The sequence below is a fragment of the Lithobates pipiens genome, unplaced genomic scaffold (assembly GCF_037356315.1).
Source record: "Lithobates pipiens isolate NorthernLeopardFrog02 unplaced genomic scaffold, aLitPip1_a1.2 Scaffold_8, whole genome shotgun sequence".
NCBI classification, from domain to species: Eukaryota; Metazoa; Chordata; class Amphibia; order Anura; family Ranidae; genus Lithobates; species Lithobates pipiens.
In genome coordinates, this window is record NW_027507903.1 from 259,571,099 (window position 1) to 259,590,369 (window position 19,271).

Here is a 19,271-nt window from a genome sequence, read left to right on the forward strand (position 1 = left end):
CATTTTTTATTATTAAAAGTTACACTTACAATTGCGAATCAATATAAGTGCATGTAAATGAAAATGCCAGACGGCATACGCACGGAGCCTGTCCTCCTACTCGGATGGCGTGGTGATGTCACTACGTGCCTTCCTCCAGACACTTTTCGTCATCAACCAGACGTTTTCAATGGAGAACCATCATTTCAAAACTCCCGCCATAGTCCAGCGGTTTGTCCGCCGGAACTAGTCCGCAGGAAAAGTCCGGTCATGTGTGGGCAGGTCCGCTCGTTTGGACAGTCCAGCGGACCTCCGCTGCAAAGTCCGGTGGTTTGTCCGCCGGATAGTCCGAACGTGTGTACGCGGCATAAGAGATAGTCAAGAAATGATATGTGTAATTTATGCTCCTAGAACGCCTGATGGCGCTCCCTGCATGTTTGGCCTCTGTGTGTGGCCACGCTGTGTAAAAGTCTAATTTATGTGGTATCGCCATACTCAGGAGTAGTAGAATGTGTTTTGGGGTGTAATTTGTGCTGTGCATATGCTGTGTGTGAGAAATAACCTGCTAATATAACAATTTTTTTTAAAAAAAGAAAAGAAAATCTTGATTTTGCAAAGAATTGTGGGAAAAAAAATACACAACTTCAAAAAACTCACCATGCATCTTACTAAATACCTTGGAATGTCTACTTTCCAAAAAGGGGTCATTTGGGGGGTATTTGTACTTTGCTGGCTTGTTAGGGTCTCAAGAAAAGAGATAGGCCATCGGTACTTCAGGTGTGATCAATTTTCAGAGATTGGCACCATAGCTTGTGGACTCACAAAGACCAAATAATATACACCAATTTGGGTTATTTTTACCAAAGATATGTAGTGGTATAAATTTTGGCCAAAATATATGAAGAAAAATTACTAATTTGCAAAATTTTATAACAGAAACTAAGAAAATGCTTTTTTTTACAGAATTTTCAGTCTTTTTTCTTTAAAAAAAACAAAACAGCGGTGATTAAATACCACCCAAAGAAAGCTCTATTTGTGTGAAAAAAGGACAAAAATTTCAAATAAGTACAGTGTGGCATGACTGAGTAATTGTCATTCAAAATGTGAGAGCACCGAAAGCTGAAAATTGGTCTGGTTATTAAGGGGGTTTAAGTGCCCAGTGGTCAAGTGGCTAATAATACATTTTGATAACGTTTGAACATATTACACTATGGTAGTCCCTCTCTCTTTCCGAAGCCATTCTTGACAGTGCACGGATTTTTTGACGGACGCAGTATATAAGTGTATCTGGCCCTGATCTGAGGTGTGGACATGCAAGCAAGCTTAGAGGCCCTGGGCTGGGTTTAGCCAATCGCCTTTGAATGCTTGCTATCTGTAAGCATAATTTACATCTATGGTGATCGGGCACTTGTTGGAGTTAATGCATGTGCACTGTGGTGTTCATTAACCAGAGACTTCTATATATTTTTATGTTACCTGTGACTGTATTCTTGGCTATAATTTTTCTGGCACAGTTTATGGACTATTTTTCATTAATTTTATAGCACAGCTTTTTTTGATTTTATTTGTATTTTCTGTGTTGTCGCGCTGTATTGCTGCTGCTTTTCTGTAGTTTTCTTTTTTTTCTTTTTTACCAGCGCAGTTATACTCCTGTTCTTTCTATATAATTTAACTTCTATGTTGAGGGGCCCTGGAATTTGAAGTACCTTGGGCCCCCCAAGGTCTGACAGTGGCACTTGCAGTAAGTATGTTTAAATCAAGTGCTAAACTTGAAGATAAACTTGAATTTGCAGCTTGATATTTTAGAACATGCTAGCTGCAGAACAAGCTCTACATTTTTTAATAGATCTAATCATATGGAACGGGAATAGAAAATAAATGGGTACAGTATAATTCCCTTATCTGCTGTTGCTGTCAGAAGAATACTGTATTTCTTATGTAATTATATAGTTGAACTTGAAATGTGAAATTATACAGTGTTCAGGTTAAGAGATGCATTGTAAAAATATATATAAATTTTCTTTGTTTTTTAGATTCAAGGTGCAATTATTTTGGCTTCTGTCTTGCAATTGTTGCTGGGATTTACAGGACTGATTGGACTCTTACTGAAGTTTATTGGACCCTTATCTATTACGCCAACTATAACGCTTATAGGGCTTTCGTTGTTTCAAGAAGCAGGAAAAAAATGTGGTTCACACTGGGGCATTGCTGCATTGTAAGTTAATCTTGAAATATTATTAACTAAAGACTTAAAGTATTGCATGTAGTCTTGGTGTGTAGCACACCCCCTAAGGAGCCGCAAGTAGAAAGGATCCCTCACCTTGCACAGCCAGGCACACTAAATCTTCACAGTCACTCCAGGTCAGAGAACAGTCCAGAGCTTTGTTTTTTTTTGTGTTTTATTGAGGGATCAGAACTTGGATAGGGATTGGGAATTATGGGATATTCACTTAACTTCAAAGAAATTCCTGGGACAACTTTTCAAATATACAGTCTATATACACTCCTCTGCTTCCTCTAGCACACTTGCTTGCAAAACTCAGTTGGCACACTGATAGAAATGACCTGACAAAGCACTCAGATTGTTTTGAGCAATAGCCTGTTATAGGCAGGAAACGGAGGCCCATCTAGGTATGTAGCAAAAGTCAGTGTCTGGCTTACATTCCTGTGGCTACTGATTCCAGCATCACCTCTTCAGGCACTGCCAACCCACCTGGCTGCAGCTGCCCCTTTCTCTATACCTCCTAGCTAACTTTCTCCACAGTCCTCCCAGACTGTACACTTACCAGCCCACCCCGTGGACTTCTCAGGAGATCTCCCAGATTCCCCTTCTGGCATCACTCATGCCTATTTATTAGATGCCTGTCCCCTGCCAGCCCATTTACTAGGGATTGGCTGGGGCCCTCATAAATATGCCAAGCATCTCCTCCTGGCTCCACCTACTACATCTGGAAGCTTCTCCAAGGTTCCAGAAACAAGAGGAGGCACCAGAGATGCTGCCTCCCTGAGTCACTGAACCCTGACCCAGATTCAACCCAAGCCTGGCTCTCAGCTAGACCAATTTTACCTACACTAACAAACCTATTTACATCAAGCACACTAGTTAGAGGGTGCTACATATCTATCTATCTATCTATCTATCTATCTATCTATCTATCTATCTATCTATCTATCTATCTATCTATCTATCTATCTATCTATCTGTCTATATCTGTCTATCTGTCTATCTGTCTATCTGTCTATCTGTCTATCTGTCTGTCTGTCTATCTGTCTGTCTGTCTGTCTGTCTGTCTGTCTGTCTGTCTATCTATCTATCTATCTATCTATAAACGGTTGATTATACATTCTGTTATGTATCTAAAAATAAACGTATTTTTTTATAAAATAGGGTAGGGTTTTTTTATTTTTGTATTATTTTACAGGATTTATAGAACACAAGTAAACAATATCCCCACGCTGCAAGATTAAATCTGTGTGTTTGTGTGCTTAAAAGCAATAAACTCAAAATGTGTGTATTGACCTTAGTATGTGTACATATGTATGTAAAAATGTGGGTTAGGGACCTTAGATTGTAAGATCCTTGAGGGCAGGGACTGATGTGAATGTGCAATATATATATATATATATATATATATATATATATATATATGTAAAGTGCTGCAATTTATGCCACTATATAAGTACCTGTAATAAAAATAAATATATTTTTCGCTCTATAAGACACACCTGACCATAAGACGCACCTAGGTTTTAGAGGTTGAAAACAAGAAAAAAAAAATATTCTGAACCAAATGGTGTACTAAAATATTTTCCAGTGCCCATGAAATGCAGAGTGACCATTACCATAGAAAATGCAGAGTGACCATTACCATAGAAAGTATTGGCAGGGTATTGGCAGGGTATTGCAGAGTATTGGCTGGGTATGGCAGGGTATGGCAGAGTATTGGCAGGGTATGGCAGAGTATTGGCAGGGTATAGCAGAGTATTGGCAGGGTATTGCAGAGTATTGGCAGGATATGGCAGAGTATTGGCAGGATATGACAGAGTATTGGCAGGGTATGACAGAGTATTGGCAGGGCATGGCAGAGTATTGGCAGGGTATGGCAGAGTATTGGCAGGGTATGGTAGAGTATTGGCAGGGTATGGCAGAGTATTGGCAGGGTATGGCAGAGTATTGGCAGGGTATTACAGAGTATTGCATGGTATTGCAGAGTATTGACAGGGTATTGCAGAGTATTGGCAGGGTATGGCAGTTTATGGCAGAGTATTGGCAGGGTATGGCAGAGTATTGGCAGGGTATTGCAGAGTATTGCAGAGTATTAGCAGGGTATGGCAGAGTATTGTCAGGGTATGGCAGAGTATTGGCAGGGTATGGCAGAGTATTGGCAGGGTATTGCAGAGTATTGCAGGGTATGGCAGTGTATGGCAGAGTATTGGCAGTGTTTTGCAGAGTATTGCAGAGTATTGGCAGGGTATGGCAGAGTATTGAAGAGTATTGGCAGGGTATGGAGGGATGGCTGTGACTGCACTTGTCACAGAGCAGTGCTGTGGGCACTACAGATGCACCCTTACAGCGCTGATGCCATCCAATCTCTCCCCTCCACTGTACAGATCTGTACACAGAGGGGAGAGAGGAACCGGCGTCATCATGACGTTGGTTTGTTTACAAGTGATCGCTCCGTCATTTGACAGAGCGATCACACTGCAAACGGCGGGTGCACCAAGATGGCCACCGCTCCGGAGCTAGGCCTTTCCTAAGGCCGTGGCCGCGAAAACGCTCAGGATTGCGGCGAGGGGCGGTGCCAATCGTATATTCGCACCATAAGACGCAGGCACATTTTCCCCCATATTTCTGGGGGAAAAAAGTGCATCTTATAGTCTGAAAAATACGCTTACAAAAATAGCTGACACGCATTTTCACATATGGGTAGTATAGGGTCAGATCATACGTCTGACAGGGACAGTGATTGGCAGCAACCAGAGGTTCCAGACAAGTGGGGAAATGATAGGGACACACCATCCTTCCTGGAGACCTTCCCATTTGGGTACAGATTGGCCAGGCCACATTCCAACCCTAAAAATCTGGGACCTGCTCTGCTACACATTACTGTTTCATGCTGGGAGTGTTCCCAGCTGGGTGTCTTCACCTCTGGGGTTGTTGTGAATTACTGTATTCTACATTAATACAAGTTCTGTTCTCTGCAACTGGACTCTGTGTGTTTACTGATGCTGCACCACACTGCACCTCCCCACACGTATACGTGTTTGCAAAAATCAAAACAAATTAAAACTCCCTAATCACTCTATTAACACCTCTCAGTGAACTTCAAAGTCCTTTGTAATAAACCAGTCCAGCAAATCCTCAGTCTTGCAATTCTGTGATGTACAGTTATTTTACCCTTCCCCTTTTAGCACCACTCAAGTGCAGGTAAATTTGTTGATTGACCTCTGAATTAAAGGAGGTCCATACAGACTTGTAATCTATTGCAGCAGCATCCAGCTTTCATGAGGCACATATCCCCAATGATTATCCTTTGGCTCCTAGCTCATAGGAATTGTTCTCTTCCATCAAATTATCACGTGTGTGATCCTCAATAAAAAATGCATAATTTAGTGCTGTTTGTATTAACCTCCCTGGCGGTAAACCCGAATGTGGCTCAGGGTTAAATTTCAGTAGCATTAGCGGTAACCCCGAGCCACACTTGGGATTGCATCTCAGGATCCTGGTGCAGGTTACTTACCTTGTCCCCAGGATTCTGCAATGTCCCCCCACTGTATCCACGGGCTGTGTTTGTCGGATTTTCTGAGCGTGTGTACACAAGTCCAAAGTACAAACACGCATGCTTGGAAGCAAGGACGAGCCAGAAGCGGTTCGTCTTGTAAACTAGCACTTGTAATGGAGAATTAACATTTGAGACGTAGCAAATTATGAAATCTCTAAATGCAGCACACATTCTCTTCTTCTTTAATGGGATAATAATGAAGCTGCTTTCCTGGTGATACTGATGGAGTTGCAAACACATTTTCAAAGGCTTTTTTTTTGTAGTGATATGAAGAATAATATTATTATGCTTTTTTTTTATTATTTGGGCAAGTTACCACACACCATTATCCCCTAGTTTTTAGGAACAAAGATACAACTGTGTTGGTGTCCCTTGTTAATTTTACATTGTAGTTTTTTAAATGTAACTGCCTACTCCCAACCTGTCATTTGAAGTAAAACGCATAGCCAAGTATTATTCTCCACAATTTTTTTATTGTGCATTAATAAAAGAAAACAAATAAAATTAGACATGCTATCAGCCAATAGAACTTAACCAAAAAGTACATTCTATGCATCCAAAAATCTAGAAAATATAACAAATCAAATCATTATTCAACCAAAAAAATAATGTCAAAGCAATAACTCCAAGGCCAATAATAAATAGCTAGTTATCTCCTCCGATTACGCAACATGTCTGGTTGACGAACGGCCGTTCAGTAAGGACCTGAAAAGCATGAACTGAAAAGCGTAAAATGAAAAGCGCTAAATGAAAAGTGTTAAAAGAAAAGCATGAATCAACACTCACCAAAATTTTACTAACACAAAATTAGCAAAAGGAGCCCAAAGGTTAGCGCTAAAGAGCTGAAAAACCCCATAGTACATCAGTACAGTCGTAATTGTTGGCCAACAATGTGGTTGTGTGTATGCAAGACAAGTTTGGGCCAACACCCTTCGGACAAAAGTCCACAGTTTTGTTGAGCAACAATCCGATCGTGTGTATGAGGCATAACAGTTAATTTTCTTTGCAAGCAGCCACAATGTGTGTGGAAAAGTCTGCCCCCTGCCAGCAGGTTGTAGCAAAGGATCCTTGATTGCTGAGTGGAAGCAGTGTTCTCTGTCCAGGTCCAACATGCTCTCTCATGAGAGATATACACCACCGCAAAGGCAGGTCCTGGGAACTCAGAGATAATTGCTCCAGGTGAAGGGATCTGGGTGCGAGCCACAGCATGCAGTTAATGTGGATAATGACAGAACTCTGGATGGTCGCACTCCCATGCTAAAACAATGCTTTATTCAAATAATATCTAGGACACAGCAAATGACATCACAGCGAAAGATGCTAACAACTGACGCATTTCACACTTAGGCTAGTGCTTACTCATAGCTGGTATGAGTAAGCACTAGCCTTAGTGCGAAACGCGTCAGCGTTAGCATCTTTCTCTGTGATTTAATTTGCTGTGTCCTAAATATTATTTGAATAAAGCATCTTTTTAGCATTGGAGTGTGGTCGTCCAGAGTTCTTTCATTATCCACATGCTCTTTCATGAGTTGGACCCATATAGCTGTCCAATTAGCCGAGATCCTGAGATTTTTGATTGCATAGCTATAGGTTTAACTCAGCAGGGGTTATGTCAGACCTGTGCAGAGACCAATGTTTATACACAGAAGGATCTGTCTCTGCAGCAAACAGGCTTTTTTCCACTGGCTGTTTTCTAAAGAACATTAACTGCAAGACTTTGTGCACCTCTTTTATGTGGCGGCAATGTATTTGCTTGATTTATACTGAACGTTCAGTTGGGTTTTAACAGTTTTAGTTAAAGAATTTGAAATGCAGAGTACTTATTTGTAATTAAGCTTTGCATATAGATATTGTTGTGGAGAATACATACAGCATGTGCATGATCCTCTGAGACAGCATTTGCAACACAGGCCAAATACTTGAGATTACCAGTATCCCTAGATATTATTATAAATTCTTAGCAATTATATCCGTTGAACCTTGCTGTATGGGTTTTGGTGTTAACTATACACCCTGCAGGATACAATTCCTGGCAAACATGATCGCATGATGCAAATAGTTACCAAATATTTCATGGACACATGTAGGGAGGCACTGTAAAAGTAGAGGTTCTGAGATTTAAATGGATGAAGCAGCTGCCTATGCTATAGATGCTGAAATCTTCAGGAAGGAGCACCGCAGTGCCAAAATTAAGACCAGATAGAACACTGAGAGGCAGTACAAAGGAAATACATTCTTTTTTTTATTTTCACATCTTGCTCACAGACAAGTCCTTTTATTACATTGGTACATGAGCTTAATCTTACAATTTTTATAGATTAACGTGCAGCATTTGATCCTTTCTATAAACACTCTTTTAACGTAAGGACATTATTCTTTTATTTATACATAGTTCTCTCTGCCTGCAGAATAGATAACATAATGTGCCTTAGACAGCAAAGAGTTAACAATGTCTAAATGAGAGCCTCTATAAAATTAACAATAGTGCTTGCCTTGTTAAAAAAAAAAAAAAAAAAAAGATTTAGATTCCTATCGAAGGAAAGGCCTGACCCAAGCAACAACTTCTCCAAACGCTGGAAAGGAGGAGGAACAACACAAATGTGACCTAAGTTCAAGAACAAACACAAAACTACTTTGATTCTTTGTGGCTTGTGTGGTGTTATTTATTGGACATGCATAAATATAGCAAATAGGGAGACAGGGCACCAGAATTTATCTTGATCACAGACAACCCAGCACAATTTCCAGACAGCTGTCAAAAGGAGGCCAATATTCAAGAAACAATTCATATAACTTCAACAACTTCAGGGTAAAAAGAAGCATATGGAAACTTTGATGGGAAGACTTCACCTCTGTAATCCCCAAAAAATATGTCAATGATTAAAATAGGGTAAAGGCATATCACCTTAATGTATTTATAAAAGCCTTTTTTCTTTGGTTTGAGAGAGAATGTGAACACCCCATCAGGTTCCTATGGATGGTGGGCAGTGGCTGGGTTGCATGCTCCTATGGGTGGGTTGTGGGCTCTAATGGGCGGCGGGTTGCGGGCTCCTATGGGTGGGTTGTGGGCTCTAATGGGCGGCGGGTTGGGGGCTCCTATGGGCAATGGGCAGCGGCTCCTGTGTCCTCTCTACATCACAGCAGCTTCCACCATGCGGCTCCTCTCTCCTTCTCCTCCTAGGTGTCCAATAATTTTGCCTGTCCTTTCAGACAATCAGGTGACCAGTGTCAAAACCACCTTCCTTATTGGCTGGGAGGAGGATCAGTGTTACAACAGTGAATATTAATTCACTGTTGTAACACACCTGGGTGGGCTCGGAGCGCACTCTCTGCGACCCAAGCCCACCCTATATTGAAGCCTATTAAAGCCTCTGGCTCTAATTGGTGCTTAAAAAAAACAGCCCTTCCACATTGGAATCCATGCACCTGTGTCCTGAAAGGGGCCGAATGCATGGATAGGGGAGGTGGCGAAGGGCAGGGGGCGGTTCCCGTGTGCCCTTAAAGGATGGGCCTCTCTGGACCTGACAGGGGTCTTAACCATTCTCTACTCTATTCAAAATAGAAAACTAATTTTCTAGTGCACTATGGCCACAGCATACACTTTCATTTTATAACATCAGCATTGTAATAGCAATGTAAACAACAGTTATTTTTGTCAATCCTACATAATTGTACTTATAAAATCTTCTTTCATGATGTGAGTGCTTTCTGTCTACTAGTCATCTCTTTCCACAGCTTCCTAGATTCCCAGAATGCTTTGCAGCTTCTCCTCTGCCATTTACTTTCAGTTTCTAAGGTATCATATCCCATGAACAAGACAAAGAATTGGTTGCACAAATTATCTCGATGTCATCTTTATTGTCAAAAGGGTCAGACAGACACAGGCAATGGTAGACGTTTCACAAGCAAGATATCGCTTGTGAAATGTCTACCATTGCCTGTATCTGTCTGTATCTGCCTGTATCTGCCTGTATCTGCCTGTATCTGTCTGACCCTTTTGACAATAAAGATGACATTGAGATAATTTGGAGTCTCAGTGTGCGATCAATTCCTTGTCTTGTTTGTCTTCCACGGTGGTGAGCCAAGGTCTGCGCCTTAGATCCACCCTGCACCTGATTTTGCCTGGAGCAGTGTGCTTCTCTTTGTTCTTTGCTATCATATCCCATGATATGATACCTTGTTGTCTGCCTGTTGAAACTCATCCTCTCAGCACCTCTGTAGTTCAATAGGCAGGTTCTGTGAAATGTGTGACACCTCAGTGTCTCTTCAGGGCATAAGTAGGGCATAAGTAGGTTTACAAACCTCAAGATTGTTCAGATTAATAAGAGCAGGGTGAACATAACTGAAATACAATGTGTAAATTAATATATGATTTTACATTTTGACCATAGATATTCATTAATATATGTAAATTTAGATGAACGGCTCAAAAAAAAAATATATAACTTTGTTTCTGAGTCTTGAACAGAGTGGGAGAGGGTTAAATTATCTTTCAGTGTTTAGCAAGGACTGAAAGTTGGCAATTGAACAGTAGGTGAGGGGAGATCTCTCAATGGGAACAACTCTCCCAATCAGTGGCGTATCATCCATGGGTGCCACACAGGCTTCAAGGGGAGGGGGACACTGTGCTCTGAGCCACAGGGCACCCGTGGATGGCCACACCTGTCACTCTCTGTCTACTGGGAATGTACAGTACAGCAAAGTCCAGCGAGGAGGAAATCACAGCTTTTGGAGGGATCTACACACACAGCCCCATGTGGAGCTTCCTGGTATTCTCCAACAGTGGCGGATCCGGTGCTGGCACAGCACCCCCCATCTGGTGGACTGGGGTACTGCACATGGGGAAGAAATAGGGGGGAGGTGATTTTGGGGTCAGTTTTGGGGTTAGTATATCTGGGTGTCCTATATATTGGGGTGCACTGTTTATAGTTAGCTTCCCATTATCATGGTTGATTGATCTATTACACAGTAGTTGCCAAAACAATGTCAAATGTTTGCGATATTTGACTGGTTAAGGTACTGGAAACGTATTTTTGTATGTAACTTCACTTGGAAAAAAGGAATGAAAAAAAAATACAAACCCTTTTTTTTTTCAGAACTATTGCTTTAATCATCATCTTCTCCCAGTATCTGAGGAATATAGAAATGCCACTGATCTCTTATAGCAAAGGAAAATGGAAAATCAGCACATATCCTGTTTTTAAGCTATTTCCAGTAAGTCAAGCAAAATGAATCTAACATGTATAATAAAGTAAATAATGTGGAACACATTAAAAGTAAATGATTAATAAATGAACACCAAATGGATCCAATTATCAATATAATGAAGAATACAAACACAAACGTTTTTTTTTTATTATTTATATTTTACTCTTTGGGGTTGATTTACTAAAACTGGAAAGTGCAAAATCTGATGCAGCTCTGCACAGAAACCAATCAGCTTCCAGTTTTTTTTTTTTTTTGTCAAAGCTCAATTGAACAAGCGTAAGTTTGTTCAATTGAACAAACTACCATGCACAGCTGCACCAGATTTGGCATTCTCCAGTTGAGAGGGTTCCTGTGATTTAATGTATGGCCATCTTATGATTGTTAAAAGGTTAGGAGTCAGGTACTATGAAGAATTAAATAAAATGTAAAAATCTGTCAGACTGACTTCAGTACACACGGGTCGAAAGTGGGAAGGTATTGGCCGGTTCAATAAAAACCTTCCAACATTGGATCCGTGTGTATTGGAGTCGGTCTGACAGATTTTACATTTTATTTTATTCTTCATATTGAGATATGCCTAATTGATCTTGGGATCTGGTAAGCGGCCATTCGGTCACATTTTATTTTCTCTGTGAAGCTGCTACCTGCTGGATTATGTGTGGCACCTCCACCTGAAGAGGGAGAGGAAAGAGGGAAACTGTTGCTACTTTGTCAATGTTGGCTACTTTCTGTTACTTGGTAGAGAACTTTTTCTGAAGTTTAATATGTATCTGACCTGTGTGTCATATGGACTATCAACCTCAGTGTTTTCACTTGTTTCATGATTTATACATATTGTGGACACTTTTATAATCACTGCTTATATATAATTTCTATTTATATTTGGTGATTGGGTTATATATTTAGTAGGAGTGAGCGGCACATTAGATTGGGGTATGGAAGTTTGTATTCCGGTGGTTAACTCGTTCATTTGATTCATTGATTTATCTAGGTTGCACAATTGAAGTTTTCTTTCATTCTTCATAGTACCTACCTTTCAATAATTCTAAGCTGGTCATACATTAAATGATTTTCGTATTCATTTCCTTTAGATTTGCCTTCAACTATGTAGCGCATGGGCCTGCCAGATTTCATTGAAATTGAAAGTGTTTAGATTTATTATATGGTTATATATTTAGGTTAGGTCATATTATATGGTTTTAGTAAACCAAAATAAAAATTATACAAGACAATTGGGTAATGTATAGCCAGCTTTATAAAAGCTTTTTTTAAAGCATAAGCCTTTTGTAATCACATTGGCCACTTAAATTTGTTACATATATAGTCCTATTTTGTCAGCTTCTGAGACTCATATAATTGCCGCATTGGGGGAGAGGGGGGGGGTGGGGAGGTGTCTGATACAATCAATAAGGTATAGCATATCCATCTCAGGCTATACCAAAGGTGTGCACTGTAGTGGTTAACTATTCAGTCACTAGTAGGCAAAGACATACAGTAAGTAAGAAGGATTAAAGACTAATTAAGGGTATTAATCAATGAAGAAAACACTAAGCCATTTTGTACTGAACAAATGTCTGGATGTATTCTATAACCAAAGCACACTGCTTCAGTTTCATGACAAAACACAGTCTCTACCTCTTAGCACTGAATCGGTTGCATTAGAGATATACAATATAAACAATTCTAGTGAGGGACTACTGATGTGCACTTGATACTTCCTACACAGCATTGCTATCTTTCTGTTTGGTCATATAAGGTGGTGCAATGTAAGGATAGAAAGTAGAAAGGGCGGAGAAAGTGAACACATTTCAAGAATGCAAACACGAGTTTCTATAAAGATTAGATGTGTTATGGTGTAATAATACACTCTGTCACATGTGTCTGTTGGCTTCTGTGTGCAAAAGGATTCTGTATCTCTGACGTATCAAGAGGAATCTTCTTAGTATGCCACAATATATTTTTTTATTGTTCCCTAAGTGCATTGCATATCTACAGATATTTAATAGAATTATTTCATAAGCTCATGAATATAACCATAGTAGTTATAGTCGACCAAATTATAGTCAGAGAAAATGTAGCCTGTGGTTAATTGCAGGAATCAGTGGCCCTATAAGATTTTAATTGATTTTAAATTTTATTTTGTTCTTTATGGTGCCTGACTCCTAACCTTTCAACAATTATACCTTACACCAGTGATTCTCAACCAGGGTTCTGTGGAACCCTAGGGTTCCTCCAGAGGTTGCTAGGGGTTCCTTCAGCATTGGGCAATTTCTGCCTCTTAGATAAGTTTCCATTGACACCATTGATCTTTTTAGCTATCTGTAAGGTGGTAGTTCTTCTAATGACCACAAGTGCAAGGGCCATTCCTCTCACTGACCACCACACTAATGTATCATGAGTTGTAGATTTCTAATTTTTAGCAGGGGTTCCTCGAGACCGGTGAACTATTTCAAGGTTTCCTCTGTGTTAAAAAGGTTGAGAAAGGCTGCCTTACACCAATCTCTCTAGCTTAACAATGGTGCATACAGGCATACCCCACTTTTAAGTATACAATGGGGGTTTACTTCCTAAAGCTGGAAAGTACAAAATCAGATTCACTTCTACAAAGAAACCAATGAGCTACTAACCCCAGCTTAAGCTTTGGTAATAAAACCTGGAAACTCTTTGGTTTCTATGCAGAAGGGAGCTGGATTTTACACTTTCCAGCTTTAGTAAATAAACCTCATTGTGTACTTAAAAGTGGGGTATGCCTGTATTCACTAAAAAAGAAAAAAGAAAACGAGGACCGTGCTGGAGTTGTTGCCTATATAAGCCAATAATAATTCCTGTTATTTTTTTTCATAAAATACATTTCAAAATCAGATTTCTTGCTATGCAAAAAAAAACAATTTTGGCACTTTTTTTTTAGCTTAGGATTTCAAAAATCGGCCCCAGTTGTCTTCACCTAAATAGGTGATTTGCTAGGATAAAGAAAAAAGAAGGGCGCTTCTGGATAGCCGTGTCTGACCAGAGAGAATGCCCCCAAGAGGATAGGTGTAATTTTGGCTGACGAACGTCTGTATAGAGCACTGAGGTGGCACTTCAAGAGGAAAGCAACAACTCTAAATGAAACAGGATAAAAAAGAAGGCGCTTCTAAGTGTAGCAGCATCAAGACTTTATTGGCCAAGGGGTTATAAAAAAAACACTTACTAGAGGTAGAAGTTAAAGGCTCATCATATGTGTAAAGAAGTCCAGCAGTAGGGGTAGTCCTAGGATGGTCAGGTCCATGGCAAGGTGTTGTTAATCCCGGCTGTCCAGCATAGGGAGACCGCGTGACAGGAGACCAGTGGGGAGACAGCTGTGTTGCGGTAAACCAGCATGGAACATTAGACCCGTCAATGACATCACCGGAAATGCGCCCAGAACAAGCTTATAACGAGTCTTTAACTTCTACCTCTAGTAAGTGTTTTTTAACCTTTGGCCAATAAAGTCTTAATGCTGCTGCACTTAGAGGTGCCTTTTTTTTTATCCAATGTTCTTTGCTAGATGACAGCAATTTTGCCCAAAAATGGTTCTCTTAAAGCAGTTGGAAAATCACTTCATAAAACTATGGGGTTGATTTACTAAAGGCAAATATACTGTGCACTGAAGTAAATTAGGTAAATTTTCACTTTGCAAAGAATGCTCAATCACATGCAAGGAAAATAAAAAACAGACTCTTTGTTTTTACATGATTGGATGATCGAAACCAGCAGAGCTTTCCCTCAGATCTAGAGCAAACACAGTTAAAGTGCACTTGTATTTGTCTTTAGTAAATCAACCTCTGTGAAATGCATATAAACACCCTAATGTTTTGCTGCTAACGATTTACTGATACTTTGATAATGTACTTTCTGAGCCTTTTTAGTCATGGCCATGTGACTGCTATCATTTTCTATCACTGTGTGCTGAGATGAGAATATTAGTGGTGCTTTGTTTCTCTCACCTACGTCAACGAGACCCCCAAAGCTCTGCTTATCTGCCTCCTCATCCCCTCTGGTGCAACATTTGGCACCTTCCAGTGGGGGGGGGAGCAGATACCTGTTTTTGACAGGTATCCATCCCCACTTTGAGAGACCTCGCCAAGGAAAAGGTTCCCCACTGACAGCTGAATGTAAAAAAACAAAAACGTTGCCAGCAATAAAAAAGAATGAAAATACCAGACCTTTAGGTCTGGTATGGATTTTTAGGGGAACCTCCATGCCAAATTGTTTTTAAAAATGGCATGAGGTCCCCCCAAGACCCATACCAGATCCTTATCTGAGTATACAGCCTGGTAGGCCAGGAAAGGGGGGGGGCATACCCCTCCTAAACCATACCAGGCCACATGCCCTTAACATGTTGATGGGGACAAGAGCCTTTTCCCCGCAACCCTGACAGGTGGTTGTGGGGACTTTGGGCTTATCAGAATCTGGAAGCCACCTTTAACAAGGGGGGCCCCAGATCCTAGCCCCTCTCATGTTAATAAGTATGGGGTAAATAATACTCTTTCTCATTCACCCGAAAAAGTGTAAAAAGTAAATAAAAACACAACACAAAGTTTTTGACAGGTCCTTTTAAAAAAAAAATCAAAAATAATAAAAATGTCCCCCCCGTGTAGATCCATCGTCAATCAGGATGTTGTCACAGATATGCTGCGGAGCTGATCTGTGCCTTACTTTTACTGCTGTACGTCGGCTGGCACTTGTTGTTCTACTAGCTTGTGTTCAGCTCTGCTGCACTCTGCAGCTATGGGTGTCGCCAGCCTCACCTATTGCTTAATTATGTCATTCCTTCCTGCTACTTCCTGTCCAGCCCCCCCATGTGCTTCTCTATTTAAATTCCTTCCAGACCAGCTTCTGGTTGCTTGAGCAACGCTTGTTTCTGAGCTCTCTTCATGTACCCTGCTTTAACCTGACCTCTCGTGAACTGATCTCTTGTATACTGACTCCACTAGTCCTCCTGATTATGTTGTCTGCTGCCCGCCCTGACCTTGGCTTGCTATCCGGCTCTCCTTTGCTTCATCCATCCATACTTGTCTGACAGTGTCTTCTAGTACTCCCCTAGCGAGCAGGGTGAACCCAGGGGTCGTGACCTGGGGTCAGCGCACAGCTAAACCCAAACCCTCATGAGGGGGTCCCTTGCAGAATACCGGCTGGCCCTTAGACTCCACACCCTGGGGGATCCTGTGTCACCTGCTCGCCTATGGGCTCACTGTAGTAGTATCGTGACAGATGTCCAGCACCACCCGTGACCTGAAAAAAAAGAGAAACCCCCCAGTCCCGACAGAGGCTCCTGTCATCTGACAACTCCTAAATAACTAAGGGGCAGGGCTACCCAGTGATATTATTGGATGACCCCCTTGTGATGTCATCGACTGAGGGCATGCTGGGTTGTTTGACGTAACAAGGGGGCAGTGCCACCTGGTGATGTCATCGGGTGCCCCCTGCCCCTTAGTTATTTAAGAGCTCTCAGATGCTCACCCTCCCTCCTTGCCTGCCAGGCTGCATGCTCAGGTAAGGGTCTGGTGTAAATTTGGGGGATCCCAAAAAAAAAACTGGCATGGTTTCCCCTCGAAATCCATACCAGACCTAAGGTTCTGGTATGGATTTAGGGGGGCTCACGCCGTTTTTTTTTTAAATTTTCGCATAGGGTTCACCTTAAAATCTATACCAGACCCAAAGGACCTGGTATAGATGGGGGGTGGGACCCCCATGTGTTTTTTTCACATATTTTTTTTAATGCCGGCAATGGTTTTGATTACATTTAGCTGTCAGCAGGGAACTCGCTGGTGGCTGATGACTCATCCGCCCACTTTCTAGCCCGCTTTCTGGCCCACTCCTTAACAACCAGCTATTCACTGGTTGTTAAGGACACCGGCAGCCCAGCTCCTTAATATTAAAGCTACTAGACGTAGCTTACATACCAGGATAAACACTGCTAATTGCCGGCAAAAAAATACTCAGACATTAGTGTTTTTTGTCCAGTGTTTCTAAAGCAGTTTTTAGCTGCCTAGTGCGCATGGCGCTTTAGTGCCTTCTGTGGCTGAAAGCAGTATTTGCCATTTTAAATTAAAAAGACATTTGACCAGCACAGGAAATGACATTAACAACACCTCAAATGCAGGTCACAAACAGAGTGCATTTGCCTGCACCAGATCACTAGGGATGACCCGAACACCCCTCGGTTTGGTTCGCACCAGAACATACGAACAGGCAAAAAATTTGTACGAACAAGCGAACACCGTTAAAGTCTATGGGACACGAACATGAAAAATCAAAAGTGCATATTTTAAAGGCTTATATGCAAGTAATTGCCATAAAAAGTGTATGGGGACCCGGGTTCTGACCCAGGGGACATGTATGAATGCAAAAAAGTTTTAAAATTATCACTTTTGGTTTTACATGTTAGTGTCCTATAGACTTTAATGGTGTTCCACGGCTTTCGAATTTGCCGCGAACACTGCATAATGTTCCCTGTTTCTACAGGCAAACAGGTGAACATCGGATGTTCGAGTCGAACTTACATTTTACTCGAACATCAGGCTCATCCCTACATATCACATGGTACAAAAGGACCATGTGATTCGGTTGCTGTGCTGCTCCAAAAAAGGTTCATGCATGTCTTTGGTGCAATGCAGTGCAAACTGAGCTCATTCAAACGTAATGGGCTCAAATTGCACTGCACTGAATGGTATGTGAATTGCACAGGAATGTGGTGTGGTTAATGTGCAATTTACATGCAGTTCATAGTGAAAATCGAGCTTAAGAGTTTCTTCAGATTTATTAAAAAAAAATACAACAAAAACGACAACTGTAGAACAAGAAGACCCTGTAGGACTACCCAGAGGCGGACTGACCATTTGGCCACTCCGGAACTGCCCGAGGGCCTCGGGCCACTAGGGGACACCCTAAAGGGGTGGCAGCCTCAGTAAAACCAGGGACAGTATGTAAAAATCTGTGTTTTTTTTACATCTGTGTCTGAAATATCCCTTACCGACATACTTTTGGTCTAAAAATCCTGAGATTATAGCTGCCCCACCTCTCCAGTACCTTCTCAGCCAATAGAAACATGTCTGTGTATACTGTGTGATTATACTGTGTGGCCCCATAATCTCTGATTGCCTGGGGGCCCCATAATCTCCATTGCCCGGGGGCCCCATGAGTTGTCAGTCCGCCCCTGGGACTACCGGTCTGATCTGATTTGCATATCAGAGGATGGTTCCTCTGACTATCTCCCCCCAGGGGTGCATTCCGACTAACCACGTACCTATAGCCACCCACTTTTTGTAGACTTTTTTTTTTTTTTAAGGATTCCTGTCATATATCACATATTTATGTAAATTGATGAGCATTACACTTATCCTGTTAATTTTAGCAGCAAGCTACGGGATTGTTTTGTTGTCTGTTCACAAGGTTAGGCTAGTAGTTAAGATATGATATGCCTTGCCTAATGTTTTATTTACCTTGAGCCGGGGTATGCCCAGAAGCTCTGATATGTAACTTTTCTTTTTCTGAAATAAATAAAAAGAATTTATAAAAAAAAAATAAAAAATACAACAAAATGTGTGAACTGTCATTCCTACAAGAGGGAATAAACACAGTTCATACAAAAAGTATACAGTCACTTAACCTCTGGTATCTCCAGCCAGATGACCAGCAGATTGATGGAGAAAAGATTTAACACAGTTAAAACTTCTTACGCTGCCTGGGTGTTCTTCAACACATTGTACATTTTTGCACAGACATTGTCAGACAAGTCTTCTAAAGTATCAAGGACTTCTTCTGAAATAAACCTTTCATTGAACTAAAAGTAAGCACAACAAATTTAATTGGCCATTCTATATATCATCCTCTTTGTGAACTAATAGCTATAAATAAACCTGTCACTATAGCTCATGGCTAGTAAGTCAGACCCATATAAATCTTTTTTTTTTTCTACTTCTCCCACTTGCCTGAATTAAAATACTAAAAAAGAAGAGAAGAGTCTAAGCAAAATTATCATCTTCATCTTGTGAAGTCAATAAATTATACTATACAGTTAGCATAGTTTAAACGAGATTTTCTACCAGATCTCTGGAGCTGAAATTCCTTCAGGAAATTCTTCAGTAAGTAATTATCTAAAGAGACAACACACAAAATGCAAGAGGGTGCCAAATAAAGCATGAATGCTAAATTGTGTTAATGCTATTGCCAATTTGTTTAGAAAGTTGTAATATTGACGTCATCATTAGTACACCTGAGTACTCAACAACAGTGACACATTCTCTGTGCCTGGAGTTGGTCCAATTATACAAAATCCTA

At 40.9% G+C, this 19,271-nt stretch overlaps 1 protein-coding gene across 2 annotated transcripts in view; it reads left to right on the forward strand.

Annotated features, from left to right (window-relative positions):
- The window catches only part of LOC143961848 (solute carrier family 23 member 2-like), a 282,179-nt gene that overhangs the window by 84,847 nt on the left and 178,061 nt on the right, over positions 1-19,271 (forward strand). For both annotated transcript variants that reach the window (XM_077471183.1, XM_077471182.1), the window contains exons 5-6: positions 2,013-2,194; positions 10,859-10,976. In XM_077471183.1, coding sequence (XP_077327309.1) covers positions 2,013-2,194; positions 10,859-10,976 — 300 coding nt within the window. The remainder of the gene's footprint in view (positions 1-2,012; positions 2,195-10,858; positions 10,977-19,271) is intronic.